Raw genomic sequence first — 17,324 nt, 5'->3', positions numbered from 1 at the left:
GGTCAACGTGCCGTAAACGTAGGCATGGCCATCACCCATTTTCCTTGACGAATGATAAATTGTTGTATATTGCGTTCGTATCATTGCGATGCACCATAATCAAAATCCGTCTACATACACAAGACTGAGCCTCTTTCTTCACCAATACACCGTGTTGACGGACAAACAGGATGGCAGAACAGAAATAAAATCAGCCAGCGGGTTATTTCCTTGAAACCTTTTATGGTTTAATGTATTCGACGCGTTGATTTGAAGATAATAAGATGTTACCTCATTACCTTGATTCATCTAATTAACTGATAATGAAACTCAATGGATACGATTTTTACGGACAGCCATAATTAGCAGGACCCAAAACACGTTCCGAAGGTGTTGGCATAACCCAAAAAATATAAATAGATATTCTATCAGAAAACCCTACACGGCAAAAGGGTGACACAAAGAATACATTTGGACAGAAGATAATATCTGAATGGTCCATTTGAGAGTCGCCTATGTTCTGGATCATGAGCTCCCATTTCTGCTTCTGTAACATACCGCAAAAAGATATATAGCGATAAACTATTTCGTATTGAGAAATAAATATCTCAAGTATGTATGCATTTTGTGGTTTATTTATTAACAAATTGCATTTCGAAGTAGATTCCTTAAATACAGTTGACTCATATCTTACATGGGAAGGTTAGTTAATATCAACCAAAACGCAAGCAAACTGCGTGTATCCTTGAACACGTCGCCGAAATAGCAGCTTTTTGGATAAGGTCTTCACTTTTTTGAGCTTAAATATAGAAATATTTTTTACCAGTATACAGCTGGCTATATATTATATAGAAATTGTATTTAATCACGTGTGTATTATAGTACCGGGTTAAATAAGTATTGATAAAATACCTGTAGAAGTAGAGTCTTCCCCACTGTACGCGATTTGTATAAACGAAAACATAAAAAAGCACAAGCAATTATATTGCGAGATCGCCGAACTACCCTCAGAAAGCTCACGGAAGAGTTAAACGTCTTATGTATGAATTTATATTGAGTGATTCTGCTGTGCCTATAGAGCAGTATTAGATAGTTTTGAAAAGATTACTTAGTGCTAGCCGCAAAAAAAAAAAAAAACAGACATGAATTCATCAGCAGCATAGTGAACTAGTTCATACGTTTCTCCTTGTGTTTTATTAAAAAAAAAACTCCATACTTGTGTTACCTTAACGCTCGTATGTTCAACAGGTCTAGTCCCCCTGTCTGACCCAACTGAGCTCAGATAACACCGCAGCAAGGTTGAGGTCTATTTGACAATTTGGAAAATTTTCGCAGACTCGAAAAACATTGGCAGCATACATGCCATTTAGATTTGAAGGATTCAGAGATGTGCAGTTTATTCAAAACCGAATTCTCGACACTTTTTTGACGCAGCCGGAAAATGCCCTAGATATGACATAAAGTAGATGGAGCTGCTAACATTTTCCTATAATCGTGAGTTTTAAAATTATCTCCTATCACAGGACAACCCCAACGGAATACCGATATCGTTACTGACAGGTGTCGCTCTAGACGACTTCTGCATTACGCCGGAAGGACAGACAGTACCAATGTCACATTTACACAACCGTCTTGAATGGGAATGGAAACAGTACGCGTTTTCAGCTCAGGACAATGCCCTAACGCTTAAACCTTCGCACGATCTTGATTTTTGGGTTCATGTACTGTCGGCAACGCTCAAGGGTGCGCCATTGGTTTTGCCGCCGTCATCGATCCGAGGTAAGTATTTAGAAAAGACATTCGCGAATAATCCACACTCGTAACGGATTCATAAAGTTCAGGACTCTGATTTACTCAACCTTTCCCCGTTAAATTGTTCAGAAAATAAGTGCACTTTGTTTATTTACTACTTTGCTAGCCTCGCTTTGTTTGTTAATAGCTAAGTGTCGGAAATACACAGTTAGAGAGTTTTTTTTTTGATCTTAATGCCATCGTCCTAATCTGCTTATTTTGTCTTTGTTTCGGACGCCAAATATGGGAGAAGGATTACTGCTAGATAAGCCTACATCCCTGAGTTATAGAGTTGTCATCACACGCGGGATAAATGTTCTGCTTTGCGTGGTTCGTTTTTGACATGGAAAAAATATGAGCTGTAAAAACTGCTATTGAACATGCTTTTTCTATTGTGCGAGTTATGTCCGAATACTCAACTGAGACTGGGAGCCTTCTAACTGCATATAATATCTGAGTACCAGTAAATGAAAGCTAGGGATGACAATCATTATCATTTTGTGCACCATCTAATATATATGAATCATTAATATATTGTAAGCCATTATAATACTGGAATGAACAGTAACTGTATTGAATCACACAGCACATACGTACAAATCAAACCGGTGGCGCTATTATGACAGCGTGACGGATCATAGAAACGTAGTAATTTTTTCAGAAGTGCCAGCAAAGTAGACATATATAAAATATATATCATCATATAAAAAGCATCTGAGAAGTGCTCTAAGCTAGAGTACTAGCGCATCATCATAACGTCTAATGATTTTTGCGTAGAATCTGCCCGGTATGTCCTTTCATTCTTCACTCAATTTGATGGACTAAAAAGAGTATTGACAAAGCGAATACTTCATAAAAAAGGAGCCATTCAAAAAAAAATAGTTCGTGTTTATTTGGAGGACACGCATGAATCCAAATGATTTTTTTTGACTCGTAACTACAAATTTTTAGAAAAATGTAGAACAAACGGGGTCAGAAGCGTGTTGCCAATTCGCTATCGTCATTTTAATATATAAATAAAAATTGAAGACATTGACATTTCAAGAAAAAACCCATTAAAACGTTGCATGACATGCCGGTGAAAGCCGAGCTACAGGTTGTGCCTAATTTAAAGTTGTTCCTTGAGAAACGTAGTTTTAAAAAATATTCCTTTACTTTGTGCAGTATAATCTATATTTTAAAGCGTTTATGAAATGAGAAAAATAGCGGAGCATAGGTGCGAATTTAAATAAAAATGTAGTTTATTTCTATATAACACATTGCGTTGCCTATAGAGGCAGCACTAGCATTGCACAATGAGCATTCGAGTCACGACATCGATCATAAATGCGTCATGGATTTTGGGTTTTATAATTTATAATTCTGTGGGTTCCGAATACCTGCATAGGTTGATCTCGTAAGTACTTGACAATTTTGCTATTATTAGGCAACGCAATTAATAATGTGTAATTGATATCAAAATTCTTAAATGGTTTAGGTAACGAATCGCATAGGCCAAAAGAGGTAAATCATGTTTAACACCTTAACAGAGTGTCGTTTCCTATGTAGACTTCTCAATTTCTATTAGAAACACGCGACGCATGTAAAAAAGTATATGAGTTGGTGCAGTTCAACCCTAACGGGTAAGCGAAGACCTAAATAGACCAAGAGAACGCGCAGCAACTGGTTCGCGGATACACAAACAACCCATATTAGACTTAAACCGGGTCACTACTTATAAAAACAGCAAAACTCTGCCCGTACGAAGCATCACGCAAAGTATTAGTTCCCGAGTGACTAGCTGGTGGTCTTCCGGAGACAGTAAAACTACTGCTTCGACAAAACGGCGGCTAGACCTCTGCTATGATGTTGTGCACTTCAAATAGAAGGGACGTGCCAGAAGGCTTCCGAGGACCTCTGCGAATGAGAGAAACAAGGAAGGCATGATTAAGAAAATGGGGTTACTTACCTGGTAGAAGATATCATGCCCAAGTCGATTATTTATTTTTGTCTTCTTCATATATAAAGCCAATTTTTTTTATCTAAATTGCTTTTATATATAAATCAGTTTAATGTCTCAACTGTAGAAGCAGACGCACCATTCTTTACAAGAACACGCGACGTATAGTCATAAAAAGATACTGGCATATAATATCCTATTCTTTATGTATGATAAGGTATCCCACAACGACAACATGTTTCCTAGTTTTTTTTTTTTATAGACGACGTTTTTATGGTCTAAACTGATATTATGTTATAGTTTCTAAGGAACAAAGTTTATTATTTTTATATGGACTAATGCAACTTCGAAAACATTTGCTTTTCGAATTCCAACCACGATTCCAATTTTTAAAACGTTTTAGCTTGAAAAGAGTTTGCCAGTGCAGAAAATAAATCAATAACTTTTTTCATTCTGACATTAAGAACTTCTCAGAGAATTCATAAAGCTAACTGAAGTCATAAGCGATATTAGGTCGTAAAGAAATCGCGTATAACTTTTTGCTCTCGATCAATTGTTATATAGAATTTTTCTATTATTATCTTGTTGCTTGTATAACGAAATGTCCTTTTACGTTTATAATATAAGCGTGAACATGCTAATTGTATGTAAAAGTAGTATGTCTCATTTTTTTTCGTTATTCAATTTTTTACCGACGTTAAAAACTATAACATTCAAACTGACATATCTGAAGTGTAGATTGGTTTGCGAAATTGATCCTTTGATTTAGAAGACAAGTCTTCTTTCTATCTATCTTTTCGACAACCAAAAAGCGTAGACATAGCTGAAAAGCGGTCATCGTCGACTTGTACTTATAGCTTTACCGATCCGGTTGCCAATTCTCGATACGTTTATAGTCATTCTTTTCAACAGAAACCTTGATAGCTTTAATAAAATCCGTAATGCCAACGAGAGGGGGGTTGATCTCGCCGTCACAAATGAATTGGTTCAGTATTTCTAGGTCTTGGCAGACAGTCAATACAGATACGTTGAAAACTCGTTTGCTAGAACTGAGGAGCGGCTTTTGAATGGCATATCAAGCTTGATTAATGGCTTCTATAAATTGTGATCATTTCCCGTAACTATTTTCGATTAAGCTTCAAGAGTTTCCGCTTTTGAGGCTTCCTGGCTGATATGTAAGCCGAATTTGGCTCTATAAGGCTTTAATCTACGAAGGCGTTGGTTACATAATGCTAGGATCTTTAAAGAGTATTCTGGAATAAATTTTTGGTTCATGAGATGTCAAGCATTTTTAAAAAACCATATATAAGAGTACTAGGGAAAAAAATGAGCATTGCAAATACACAGAGATAATCAAAAATTAAAATAAAATTCGTAGCTCATGGTGGTATTTCGAGTCGGATAACACACTGGGGAACATACTAAACTTGTTAACAATTTTTCCGAAAAAAAACAAGTCGCTCGGCCTAGCTGCTGGCTTTTCTACCGTGCAAAGAGAAAAGAAGGTTAGAGCATGACCATTTGCGTCATTAATATAAATAAAGGGATTATATGATTACATAATATAAGGAAATCATATTTGGGCTCTTTAGGATATCAAAAAAAAACGTTTTGCTGCATTGTCCTTCAGAACAGTCATAAAAAAAGGCTCTCAGATCTATCCTAGGATGGTCTGTGTGGTAATTTTTTTTAAAATTCTGATTGAAATTAGCCAAGCTACGATTTTTGCTTTACAAAAGGTTGGGTAACTTTGATAGAACAGAGGCTATCAACAAAAGATTTTCCAAAGCTAATCTGAAAACAATCGTCTGAAAGTTGAAGATTAAGTAACCTTTACTTTATGATTAATCCTTACCATTAAACTTTTTAATGCATGGCTAAATTGCATACATGGTTTATCCGAATTGTATCAGTCAGTGAAATTTCAAGTTAATCTAACGATTAATGCTGAATTGGGATTTATACGTGGGACACAAGTGGTATAGCTTACAAATACTCTCGCTTACTAGATCACTCCCAGTTATCTAATACATTGTTATTTTTAATTTTTCCTCAGCGGTTTCGGGCTAAATGCAGCTATGTTCGAAGGGAACATTTACATAAGAACCGCTTAGGAGCGTCTACATATTTTTTGGCGCAGCTGGCCGCAGAAAAATAAATTTTCGTGTATATTATGAAGCTACTCACTCAGCAATTGTTTAAACAGAAATTGCTGGACCTGTAAAAAAGGCTATAGTTTGATGTGACGTTGAAAGCTAAGTAAATATAATAGGAGCAAACGACCCAATAAATGAATACAGTCGTATGCTATGCACTTCCCTAAGTGTACGCTTAATCTCACAGTCAGGTCAGCGCTGGTCCGATGAACCATACTAGTCTAAGATCTTTGAGAAACACGTTTTAAAAGAAAGTCACTTGCGGTATGAAAGTCAGAAGGTTGCTGTATCTTCATAAGATATAGAGAGATCCCATTATGCTTATAATGTACTCCGTGTCCTATAAGATTTTGGAGGTTCTGCAAGCCTCTCTGCCATCATCGCTTGTGTCTGCGGCCGCATGACTCAAGTGGATGATCTAGAGATTTACCTTTCGCCTGGTTGTATGTCACGCCTGCAAGACGGTTTTTTGACAAAAGGATAACACTTCAGATAAATGCCTCCGTTCTCCCAATTTCCATCAGCGTCGTCTCGAAAAATTGACGCCTGTTACTTCACCGTACATTAATCTATCTTACAACGAAAGCCGACGACTTGTTATCGTTATTTTTAAAAAGCCGTCTAAATAAATAACTTGCGGAAGTCGACGGGAGAGCTATGGAGGGAAAAGATGGCACACCACAGATGAAAACCAGTAACTTGTATGCCGTTTGCTTAAGCTAGCTAGCTTATTACCAAATTTCCGGCCATATAGGTCATCGATATAGCAGGAAACAGCAGCAAGGGGTGCTAACCGATATAGCACAAAGGAAACTTCGAAAAGGTAAATCCTTCACTTGTGGCAGCAGCTTATATATGAGAATCACATGTGCATTAATAATCGTCGAATATGAACTTTTGAGAACTTCAAGATTTGGATGCATCAACTGTCAGTAGACCAAAACAAATATTTTGCATTGTATATCCGGACTGATATTAAACAACGCTTCGGACAGGCCTAAATACTATAGAGCTGCCTATTAGCAGCTTTGCTGACTATATGTATAGAAAGAGAACGATCAATATAACTAAGCGGAAAAGGGATGAAAACTATAATACCTATCAAGGTATAGGAACAGCCATTCTGCAGGGCGGCGTATCACCAAACAGCCTAGATTTGAGTCAAAAAAGAACTAGGTAGACTTAGCAAAATGGCCGACTATAACTGCAGTTTTGAACGTACTGCATAACCTTCAATAGTACATAGGACTAATTGGTGCAAAGCTAGTGGATGTCCAGCGTTCGTTCCTTTATATATATCTATATATAATAGATTGTTCGTTACGTATGATAAAATTAGGGATTAAGTTGAATTGTAGAGAACCTGAATGATTTAACGCTGCATTACAAACCTTTTACTTATTGTAGTTTCGGGTTCATAAAACTTTAGCATTTAACTGTTACAAAACGGCTACTCCCTGTGTCTGTGAATTTTCTTATGACAATAACTCGTTGCATAATCTATGAGTCAACCGATTTGCGGACCGCAATGAGTAAAACAGGTCCATCGACAACGCGTTCTCTGTGCGTTCCAAAAAATCGATGTTATATCTGTTTAGTTGTCCGCGTCTGGGTGACTGATTATTTCCCAAATATTCGCGGAAACAGGAAAATGATTAGCCTGTTGATCAGTCGTACTTCCTCTCGCTCTCTCTCTCTCTCTCTCTCACCACTGCTCTCCTCTCCTCTCCTCTCCTCTCCCCTCCTCTCCCCCGATAACTAGGTCGGGTATATTTCAATCCTAATTCACCAGTTCATTAACATGATCACTTGTTTGCAAACGTAGTAGTAGTGAATAACTGCAGTTCAATAGTAGCTCTGTATCATGTGATAACGATTGTCAAGGAACTTTTCCACCAATTTCAATGTGCCCGTCGTATAATAGTTAGCGTTGTCGGCTAACCTAAGTAATTATAGACCCACAATTCTCTCCATAATGACATTTTTCAAACAGAATCAAGTTTCTGCCTGCATGAAGGAGCGTGCCTTCCTCGCAGTCACCCAAATAGGAAAAGCTGTCTTTTCTAATAGCGTTATGATACTAACAAACATCCTCAAAACTCTGTAATAGGACCTTTTTGTTTGACTTTATTTTCCGTTAGCAATAGCTCTTTGCTCTGTACACCAGTTTAATTTTCTAAGGACTTCTATTCTCGGCAAAAAGGGGCAAAAAAGCAAACAAAGTTAGTAAAATTAGCGATAGTCTAGATAATGTTATGAAAGCATTATCTTCGCTCCAGTTGACACTGAACGTTTATAAAACTAGGCCTGTTGTCTTCCAGTCAACTCAGTCAAATGTCCACATGGGGCTTACCGCTGCAGGAGGGCATACGCAGCGGTTAAAGCGCTTAAATTAAATCACATCGAAGGCAGTTGTGTGCTTATCTGTTTTTGTAAGATTGGTGTCCCTTTATTTGTTGGCATAAGCAAGGCGCTGGCATTACATAAGCAGCATTAAGAAGTCTTAAATTTTTTAAGATGACTCAATTCAAGTGGTGCTTGAGCTCCGTTGATCAAGCTCACTCTCAAAGATTCCCTCCCAGCATACAATTTCCAGTATTTATAGCCTATTGTCCACAAAATCTGCGATTAGGTCAACTTTGAAATAATCGAACGAAAGATTCAGTTCTCATCTAAAAGTAAGACTACGGTTGCCCAACATGCATGACAAACATTATCCTCTAGATGCCAAACCTAAAGTGACAGAAGATTACGTATCGAAAAAAATGGGTGTTTTTTTTAGTACAGCTGGTGTTTAGCTAATGCCGTATCGTTTCCATTCCGAACACATTGTCAGCACTTCGTGTCAACGTGCGTACGTCCGTCATAATATCCTGAGCTAAGTATATTTGGTCAGAATGAAAACGGTCAGATATTTTTTCAACTCACGATATTGTTGTGTAGTATGTTCTTTTACAAATCACGCTCCAAGGGATTAACTAGTTAAATTTAAATAGAAATGCTCTGTTCTTCCTCGAAGTACGCTCCGAAAACAAGAAGGCATTATTGTTACTAGACAAGGCCGCCGTTTCAGACGACACATAATGGCGAGAATCTTTAACCAATAGCAAAACTACATAATTAAAACAAATAGCGTAAACATTACGATCCTTTCTTTCTGCTCTCACTTATTTATTTTACTCAAAACATAAACACTTTTAAGTCACAATCTATTGCCTATAGCTGACCTTATTATCACAGCTCTTTTTATGGCGATGTCATCATTGTTATTGTTAAATCTATAGCTTAATTGACGCTGTTCAGAGTGTATTTGAAACGAAAAATTATAACTACGTACCGATACGTGCGGAGATCAACAGAATAAGGTCAGACAAAGAGCTCTGACCTTCTTGGCATGTTTATGACGAACTTGTTTCACCGGTTGTGCTCCAGAAACCACTTGAGCCATGTTTGGAATTAATTAAATGTAAGCCAAATTCGTAGGTACGCTTAATTTCAAGTCTTGGTTTGCACGAAGTTAACTGATAAAAAAAAAACCTATAGAATCCACTGGTTTTCCAAGTTAAACATAATCAGAATGCTAGACATTATTCGGCACGCTTCACACTTACGCTAGTCGCTGAAGCAATGCGTTCATATTGTACGAATGACTTATTAATACTGGTCGTAAGGAATTATTAGGGACTTTTCAGATCGAGATAAACTAAAAATCTTCGATATCTATCGGATTCCACCTTAAATAAGCCGTTTTAAGATCATCTCTTCGCTTCACACGGAGAGCCTATATCTTGGCCATTAAGCGTACAATTGTATCTGTTCATTATTTTAATGGCGGAATAAGCTAAAATTAAATTATCATACATACGGGAGCACTAAAAAGCAGTGTCGAAAAGCAGTGTTTCGGCTACCACGCATGTTATCTTGCAAAATTTAGACAAAGGCGTACGACGTTCGTATTGTTAGAACAGTCACGTTGGATATTACGTTTGGCAGCCAGGGCGTAGACTCTTCTCAGATCTATATAAAGTTGGTCACTCGTTTTGTTTCGTCAGCAGTTTGCCATGAAGAAAGCTAAACAAGTATGACCAACCCAGTCCGGAGGATAAAAAAAACAGCAGAAATTCAGTGTTTACTAACGTTCAGCATAATTAATAGTGTAATAGATTTGATACTCTGTCATTTATAGTCATAAGATAACATAGCTGTAGTATTATTTCGTTCCGGCCTTGGAATCCGTGCAAAAACTTTTTCCTATCTATATATTTTCTGTCAATATAGTAGATATAAGTGAATCCCTCGAGCGATCCAAAGCAGAACACGAATTAATCGTTAATTTAAACTATCCACATTGGGCTTGTTTATCCAAAGTTGCATGAGATTAGTCGATGTAATGCCTTCTTGAAGATCAAAAAAAGGGCCTCAAACATACGATATGATTCTCCTCGAGCGCGTCCGGTTTTATCGATTTCGACGACATCCGTCATGATATCGGGAAGATAGAAGGCGCGCCATTCCATCGGGATATTCAGGCGCAGAACGATAGCGAGTTAGCTATCAATACTTTCTTGTCAGTATTTTATTACGTTATTAGTTAAAAAAAACCGCTTTGCGTCACCCTTCTACGTGCAGTAATTAGGGCTGAATAGCGTCTCGATGAGAATTTGGCAATTCTGCACGCGAAACCAACGGTTACTATTACGCAGTTTCATCTGCAAAGACGTAGCAGGAAAAAAAACCTTAATCTAGTATTATGTAATTCGCTATCTAACGCTTCATTATGAGAGCGTTCATCATAGAAGTTTCTTCCATAGCAACTTCAAGTTTCTTTGTACAAAGATAACACATGTCCGTCTTGAGGCATGCTTATACCAAAGGCGCTTCGACATCGGTCATGCCTTGATCGCTTTCAGTGAAGATCATCGAACGTCATGTCATCTGGAATATTGCCATTGTTCCAACATATAGTATTACAGGTTTTTAGATTTTAGCGAAATCGGAAGTTTTTTGAAAGATATCTCATTCGCTTTTTTCATAAAGAGGAGGTGAATATCGTTGTTATTACCTACTTCGTTTGCTTTTCCAGTAAGATTCATAGAGAAACGACCGAAATGTTTTGACTGAAGATGAACAACTTAACTATAAACTACCAGTGCAATGTGGACAACATTGCTCGCATGTCATCATCGTGAGGTTTGTACTGAATAAAAAACCCTTTGGCCTTTTCGAGCCATTGCCTATATCAAGAATCAAATTGCATGTAAAATATAGGAACTTAGCCTGAGTAACTTGAGCTTAACTTACAAATCTTTCGATGCGGTTAGCAATCTATTTTGTAATAATGTTACACAATCCGCCAGACAGGACCGAATGACACCCACAGGCTGGTGATATTTGTTATGCTAAATCTGGGTATAAAGTTAGCGTTTAGGCTACAAATTTAACTTCGCGCTTATGGGCTATTCAGCACAACGCAACTTTAATGGATTGAAAATGCCACCGGCGGAAAAATTTCCTTGTGACCATGAATATTTGGTTTCATACCTGTCACAAATACCCTCTTCATCTCATAAATACGTTGTTGTTTACCTTAGTTTTCCCACCTTACGAATAAAGCATGGGCAGATATTGTCGAATAAAAATATAATGAAAGGCGTAAGGAGTCAAGCATAATGGGCAAACTATTTTTTCGAGCTTCAATATTATTTTAGCTAGCTGTCAACAGGTTTTCGCTTAGCGCATACTTGCATTTATCGAGGTTGTAAATGTAGACGTCTAAAGGCGTTTCTTAGTCACGAGAACACGGTGTTCTTAGAAATTTAGATCTGTAGCATACATATTATATTATGTATAAGCCTCTTTGCCATCGTAGTGAAAGGTGCATACCGTTTGCAGGCGTGCTTGTCTTATGACGCGTGAATTTATTTGAATATATATAAATACATATATTAAGACCGATATATATATATATATCGGCCTTAATCAGCTTCAGGGTGCCGAGAATACCATTACCATTAAATTTTGCTCAACTTTTTCTAGCACTTCCTTCAGGCACGGACACACGCAACACAGGTATCCAGTGTTGTTTCAATAGTTTTTGTTGGGTAAAAGGCAAAATAGGACAGGTGTAAAAAAAGTCAATGTTTTTAAACCTGAAACCTTTATCTTTGAAGTCTTTGAAACCGCACAATAAAGAGGACAGAAAGCATATCCTAAACCCTTTGTTGTGTTGCAACAAAATACATTGTGTACAGCACGATGGGCTTCAATTTTACTAGGACTGCTTGCATCAGCTTTCTGGCGACCGCATCAGTGGTTAGCGGAGGTGCTGCTTGCAGAATCGGGCATGCGACACACACGTATATATATATATATGTATATAGGTTTTCGTAACTAAGAAAGGTTCTTGGTAAACAGACTATAATTACTAGGGTTACTTATACAAATGATTTTAAAACATCAGTTTACAATACATTTTATTCAACACAATGAATCGATTATTGTATGTATATTCGAAGGAGCAAGATAAGAAATTAGCTCGCCTGTAAGCTTATTAAAAAAAAAGAAAAGGTTTACTACGTATAACTATTTATTCTGCTTTGGATCAATGATTGCTTCGAGTGAGATAATACATGTCTCAAATATAGAGTTACGGTTATCACACTACATCTGTGCCATATTTCGTTGCATGAAGTAGAAATCCCTAAATCTGGTATATGGGAGAGCATCTAGAAGAAATGCGGAGAAAATTCCGCCCGATCTGTCAAAACTATCCGTGTTGCACATTTTACTTGTGGACCGTAATCGACAGATATCAGCTAAGAGGACACAAGCAGCAACAATGGGAATACCAAAAATCTAGTTATACATGCGATGTGGATAGGATAGCCAGCTAGCTGGGTTTAGGTTTGAAGCACCCTTACCTTTATTTTTCCAGAGGTCCAGGAAGTTAAATTTCGACGTCAAGAAGCTTAACTTTGTCAGTTCCTCTTGATCCTATTTTTTTGTCGTGACCGTGGACTAGTAATTTCGAATGAATACTATCGCAAGCTAGGCGCTAAGGTGCTGTTACTTTTATTTTTCTCCCACCGTTGCTCTGACGATTACCTCTAATGCTGTGCGTTTTACACTGGCAGAACGAGTCACTGACTCGTCGAGGAGCCTACGGTAACGAAAATATTAGGCAAAAACGGGAAAGGCATAGCTCTATATTCAGATTCAAATGCTTCAACGCGATAATTTTCCAAAAGTAATATCCATTCGCGCGGTTTTATTCGAATTATCAGAATAGTGTCGTACGTTGCTTTAATTTTTACAGTACGAAACGTAAAACAAATCGCCAATTTCCAGCCCTCGAATCAAAGGAGCAGGCGAATAAATAAGTAAGTAAATAATAAGTACACTGTATTAAAATGCTTGCCAAACTAGCAGTAAATTACAGACACTTGTCGAAGATGTTTATAGATCGTTTCTGAAACTTTAAAAAAAGATAGTTTTTGTTATTTAACGTCGGGTAAACTCAATATTCATGTGTCGATATAATACACCTAGCCAAGCTCACGTATAGCTGCTTTTTATCATTGTTTCCAATATATATTTATATGATTAATTAAATCTTAATTTATAAATTATCTAAGTGTGATTACTTAAAAAACGAATCATAATTATACTATTTGCTTAAACTCTGACTGTTCTAGTACTTGTTCACGCTTTGGGAGAAACATCTATCGCTTTGAAATTGAACCTGGGGTGTAAGTGTTTTAAAAGATTGAAGTCATCTTGAATTATCTTCCGAGACACTGTATACTGTTCGCTCTCTAAAATCAACTGAACAACAGCCAAACAATTAAATGTATTAATTCCATTCTGGTAACAGTGCACTGTGTGAAGATGTTTTGATTTTTTTCTAGACGATTTAAAGGATGAAAACAAACAAAAACTCCAGGCATTGATGTATAAAGCTCGCACTGAGTTCTCAGAAGCGACTTGCTGTTCAGTTGAGAATAGCTCAATTAATGATTTTAATGGTTTAGACGCTGGGAAACAAATGCCTGTGATAGCGGTGCGTATTTACTATGAATGAACGAAACAGCTGCGGCTATATAAGGCGTTAACTTTATCAAGTTTGCTAAAAAAAGGTCGTTACTGGTAAGGGGCTGTGCATCATCTACTCTGATCAAATATCTAAAATATATCACCGACAAGCGGGAAAAACTCACAAATAGAATATGTTCCCGTTCATTTGGCGGAGTACTCCCTCGTGTGCTTGTCAAATGATTGTCGTACAACGATATAAATTAATAGTCAAGTTATATATTTAAGAAATACAGAGTACTCGTAGAACAGCACAAGAGTTAGAGTCGAAATTTATTTCAAATCTGTAAACAAAATATGGTGCACATTGAGAACACCCGCTCGCAGTGACGGTCAGCCTTAAAATCCACGCTTGAGTTTATAAAAAATACACTATATATTTGAGACATAATAAATGGCAGAGTGGAGTCCTCTACAATACATGCTTCTGCAAATAGGAATAGCTACATAAGTATACAGCAAATATTAGGACATCTCACTCATTAATAGCTCGCACCATAGAAAATGGCGATTTTGACTAGAAACTCAATAGAGTCTGTTCGATCTCATATTTAAAAAAAAAAAAAAAAAAAACACTTATCTGGAAATTCTGAATTCGGCATAGTTTTATAGATTTCAAAAGACAAAAACTTTATTTATACATGACAAAGAAAAACTTGGCTGATACTATTCGGAATATGTTCGATTTCAAAAAGTGTTTCAAAACTATGGAGAGGTGTATTTGAAGACAAACGAAAAAAAACTAAGCAGTAAGATCCATACGTTTTTTAACCTTTTGAAAAAAATGCTGGACTTTCAATAGCCTTCTATTTCGCGGGCCCTCTACAGGACTCATTTTTGAATATCATCATTCGTCTTTTAGGGTATCAGTGCATAAGGCTAAACATGACTCAATGAAATTGCCATTTTTTTTAGGAAATTACTTGGAGATAGCGGATTTCTGTAGCGAAAAGAAGGTGAGTCATCTGTTCGTTTCACCAGACGAGTTGTCGGACCTCGCAACGTATTTCCGCGTGACGACTCCCCTAGCCAAACATATATTTCTCAAGAGCATTAAGCGTATCACTTGTTCGGGAGACACCCTGCCGCTAAGGAGTACTTACCAGGACGTCATGTCGTCGTTTTCTGGAGTTGATACAGAGGTTCGTTTCTCAAGACTTGAATATAATAACTGCATTTTGATATTCCTACTATTTCAGTCTTCACAAACATATGCGATTTCCCGTAGTACCTCGACGCACGTAATTTTATCGTGTTTATGTGTTTGTAATGTTCCATCTGCGTTGTCTCCGATCGTCCGAAATATCACAGATGTTCTATTCGTTTCGAGATTGGTAATTTTATATGTAATGTTCTTTATCTTTTGATATTTTCTCACACAAAAAAATATATCGTTAGTATCATGGACCTCGCTATATACCGAAATATCATATTATCAAGTGGTACCCAGTTTTACCTATTATATATATCATAATGTAATTTGAGTTCGAGTAAGATGTAATTGGTCTGAATTAGACATGAGATATTACAAAATACTGCTAGACAAACTTCTAGTTCCATGCCTAATTATATATAACTCGGATTTTTTTTTATAGACATCTGTCTTGGTTTCTGATTTTGCTGGCCTGGTTCTTTTACTAGAACCGAGTGCGAGATCCACACCAGCTAAATATCTATAACCGCATTGTGTTTGCTTTTCTATCGTAGTTACACGTGCAATATGATACACCACGTTACCACGTGCGTGTTTGATTTTGTTTATTATTACGTACATGGTACGCGATTTCTTTAAATGGTGCCCTATCATGACACTCAACATTGTTTGGGTTAATCTTTTACTTCTATAAAATCTTATTGATGGCCATAAAAAGGCTGTTCCCTACATCATCGTCGATGTAAGAACGTGCGAACTACAACAGCAGCAAGAACAACTGACAACAATAAACACCGCTTTGCTCTGCCTATTTCGTAGCAGAAATAGGCATAAGATGCATGTAAGAAGGTCAGCAAACGTTTGCTTTTATCCACACCCTTATTGCTTTGTTCTGATAGTACTTTATGTGCTGCGTTTTTAGGACCAAACCTATAGATGCCATATTAATGCGAATGGCAAATAGTATTGTATAAAACGTGGACAGATTAATCATCATGTGGCCTATATCCTACGCGTTGACGTAGGCCAATATTGCCACGCTTGTGCAAACACTCAAACGTTTATTATCCTTACTGCCGATTAATCTAACCCTCGTCTATTGCATGCCCTAAATTGTAATAGATTTTGTTATCGAGGATATTGTGTGAATCTTAGTAGGTTTGTGCATCCGCGAGAGCTATTGATACCTGTTTTCAATTTTAGCAATTATCTATATAATTATTTTCCTGTTTTGTTTAAGGTGATTTTCATGTTGACGAGTCAGGAGACGACAGAAATAGCTTGTGTCGGCTTGCCCGAATCACAGAAGTGTATTCCTATAGAAACCTGTCGGGCACAAGTAGAACATGGCGAACTTCAGTTGTTCAGCGATACGCACCAAATGCGTACCGGTCTTGGAGGAAATGGCAGTGGTGATTGCGTGTTCTATTCCGACGTCGTCGCCAACTGGATGCCGTTAAACCATATCCAAAACGTTATCTCTCAGACACTAGGTATGTCTGAAACTGATGGAAATTTTTCCATATAATTAGTCAAGTCAGAGTCCACATAAGGCCAGATTTGAATGTCGGTAAAAATCATTTAGATTTTATTGGAGTATTAGATAACTTAACGCTTTTTTTAAATGCCCTTGGCCATGTCTTTTGTGTGGACAAGGCTTCGAAGTCACCCTTTCCGTGTAATGTCAAGGACCTGCGCACTCTAGAAAAGGCCTTACCAGGGTAGACCTGGAGTTTTTCAACGAACCTACAAAATGTCATGGTACCTATACAAAGCCGTGGTAATACACTTGAAATGATGCGCCTTAGCTACCTATCCCACGTCGTTTCTGTATTTTTTTTTTGTTGACCTAACGGTTAGAGTGCACTTTCAATCAAAACCTATCGATAATAGGCCACTGAATACATATTCGGTTCTCAATCAGTTTTATAAAGGATTTTAGCGCACCGTTCCTGTTGCTGAATCAATCGATTCTTTAGCGATACAAGCTTAATCAAACATTGACGGATAACCATTCCTTTTCCTTTGTTATTTCCTATGAGTGTCAAGACGTCAGAATGTGTTTCATCGTATCAAGTTGCGCTTGATACGATGAAATGTATTCTAATTAAAAACAAAGCTAAGGTCTATCATTAGCAGCTACCTACCTGTAACTCAAACAATGTGTTTAAGACATATCAGGAGTCATCCTCAAAACAATCCAAGGCAAAAAGTA

At 37.3% G+C, this 17,324-nt stretch overlaps 1 protein-coding gene across 3 annotated transcripts in view; it reads left to right on the top strand.

The window, feature by feature from the left end:
* The window catches only part of LOC111268729 (uncharacterized), a 53,091-nt gene that overhangs the window by 20,671 nt on the left and 15,096 nt on the right, over positions 1-17,324 (top strand). For all 3 annotated transcript variants that reach the window (XM_022847873.2, XM_022847872.2, XM_022847874.2), the window contains 3 exons: positions 1,503-1,758; positions 14,872-15,098; positions 16,350-16,602. In XM_022847873.2, coding sequence (XP_022703608.1) covers positions 1,503-1,758; positions 14,872-15,098; positions 16,350-16,602 — 736 coding nt within the window. The remainder of the gene's footprint in view (positions 1-1,502; positions 1,759-14,871; positions 15,099-16,349; positions 16,603-17,324) is intronic.

Source organism: Varroa jacobsoni, unplaced genomic scaffold (genome assembly GCF_002532875.2).
Source record: "Varroa jacobsoni isolate VJ856 unplaced genomic scaffold, vjacob_1.0 scaffold_1312, whole genome shotgun sequence".
In the NCBI taxonomy this organism is placed as follows: Eukaryota; Metazoa; Arthropoda; class Arachnida; order Mesostigmata; family Varroidae; genus Varroa; species Varroa jacobsoni.
Note: the sequence above shows the minus strand (reverse complement) of the source record. Positions and strands in the feature narration are given on the sequence as shown.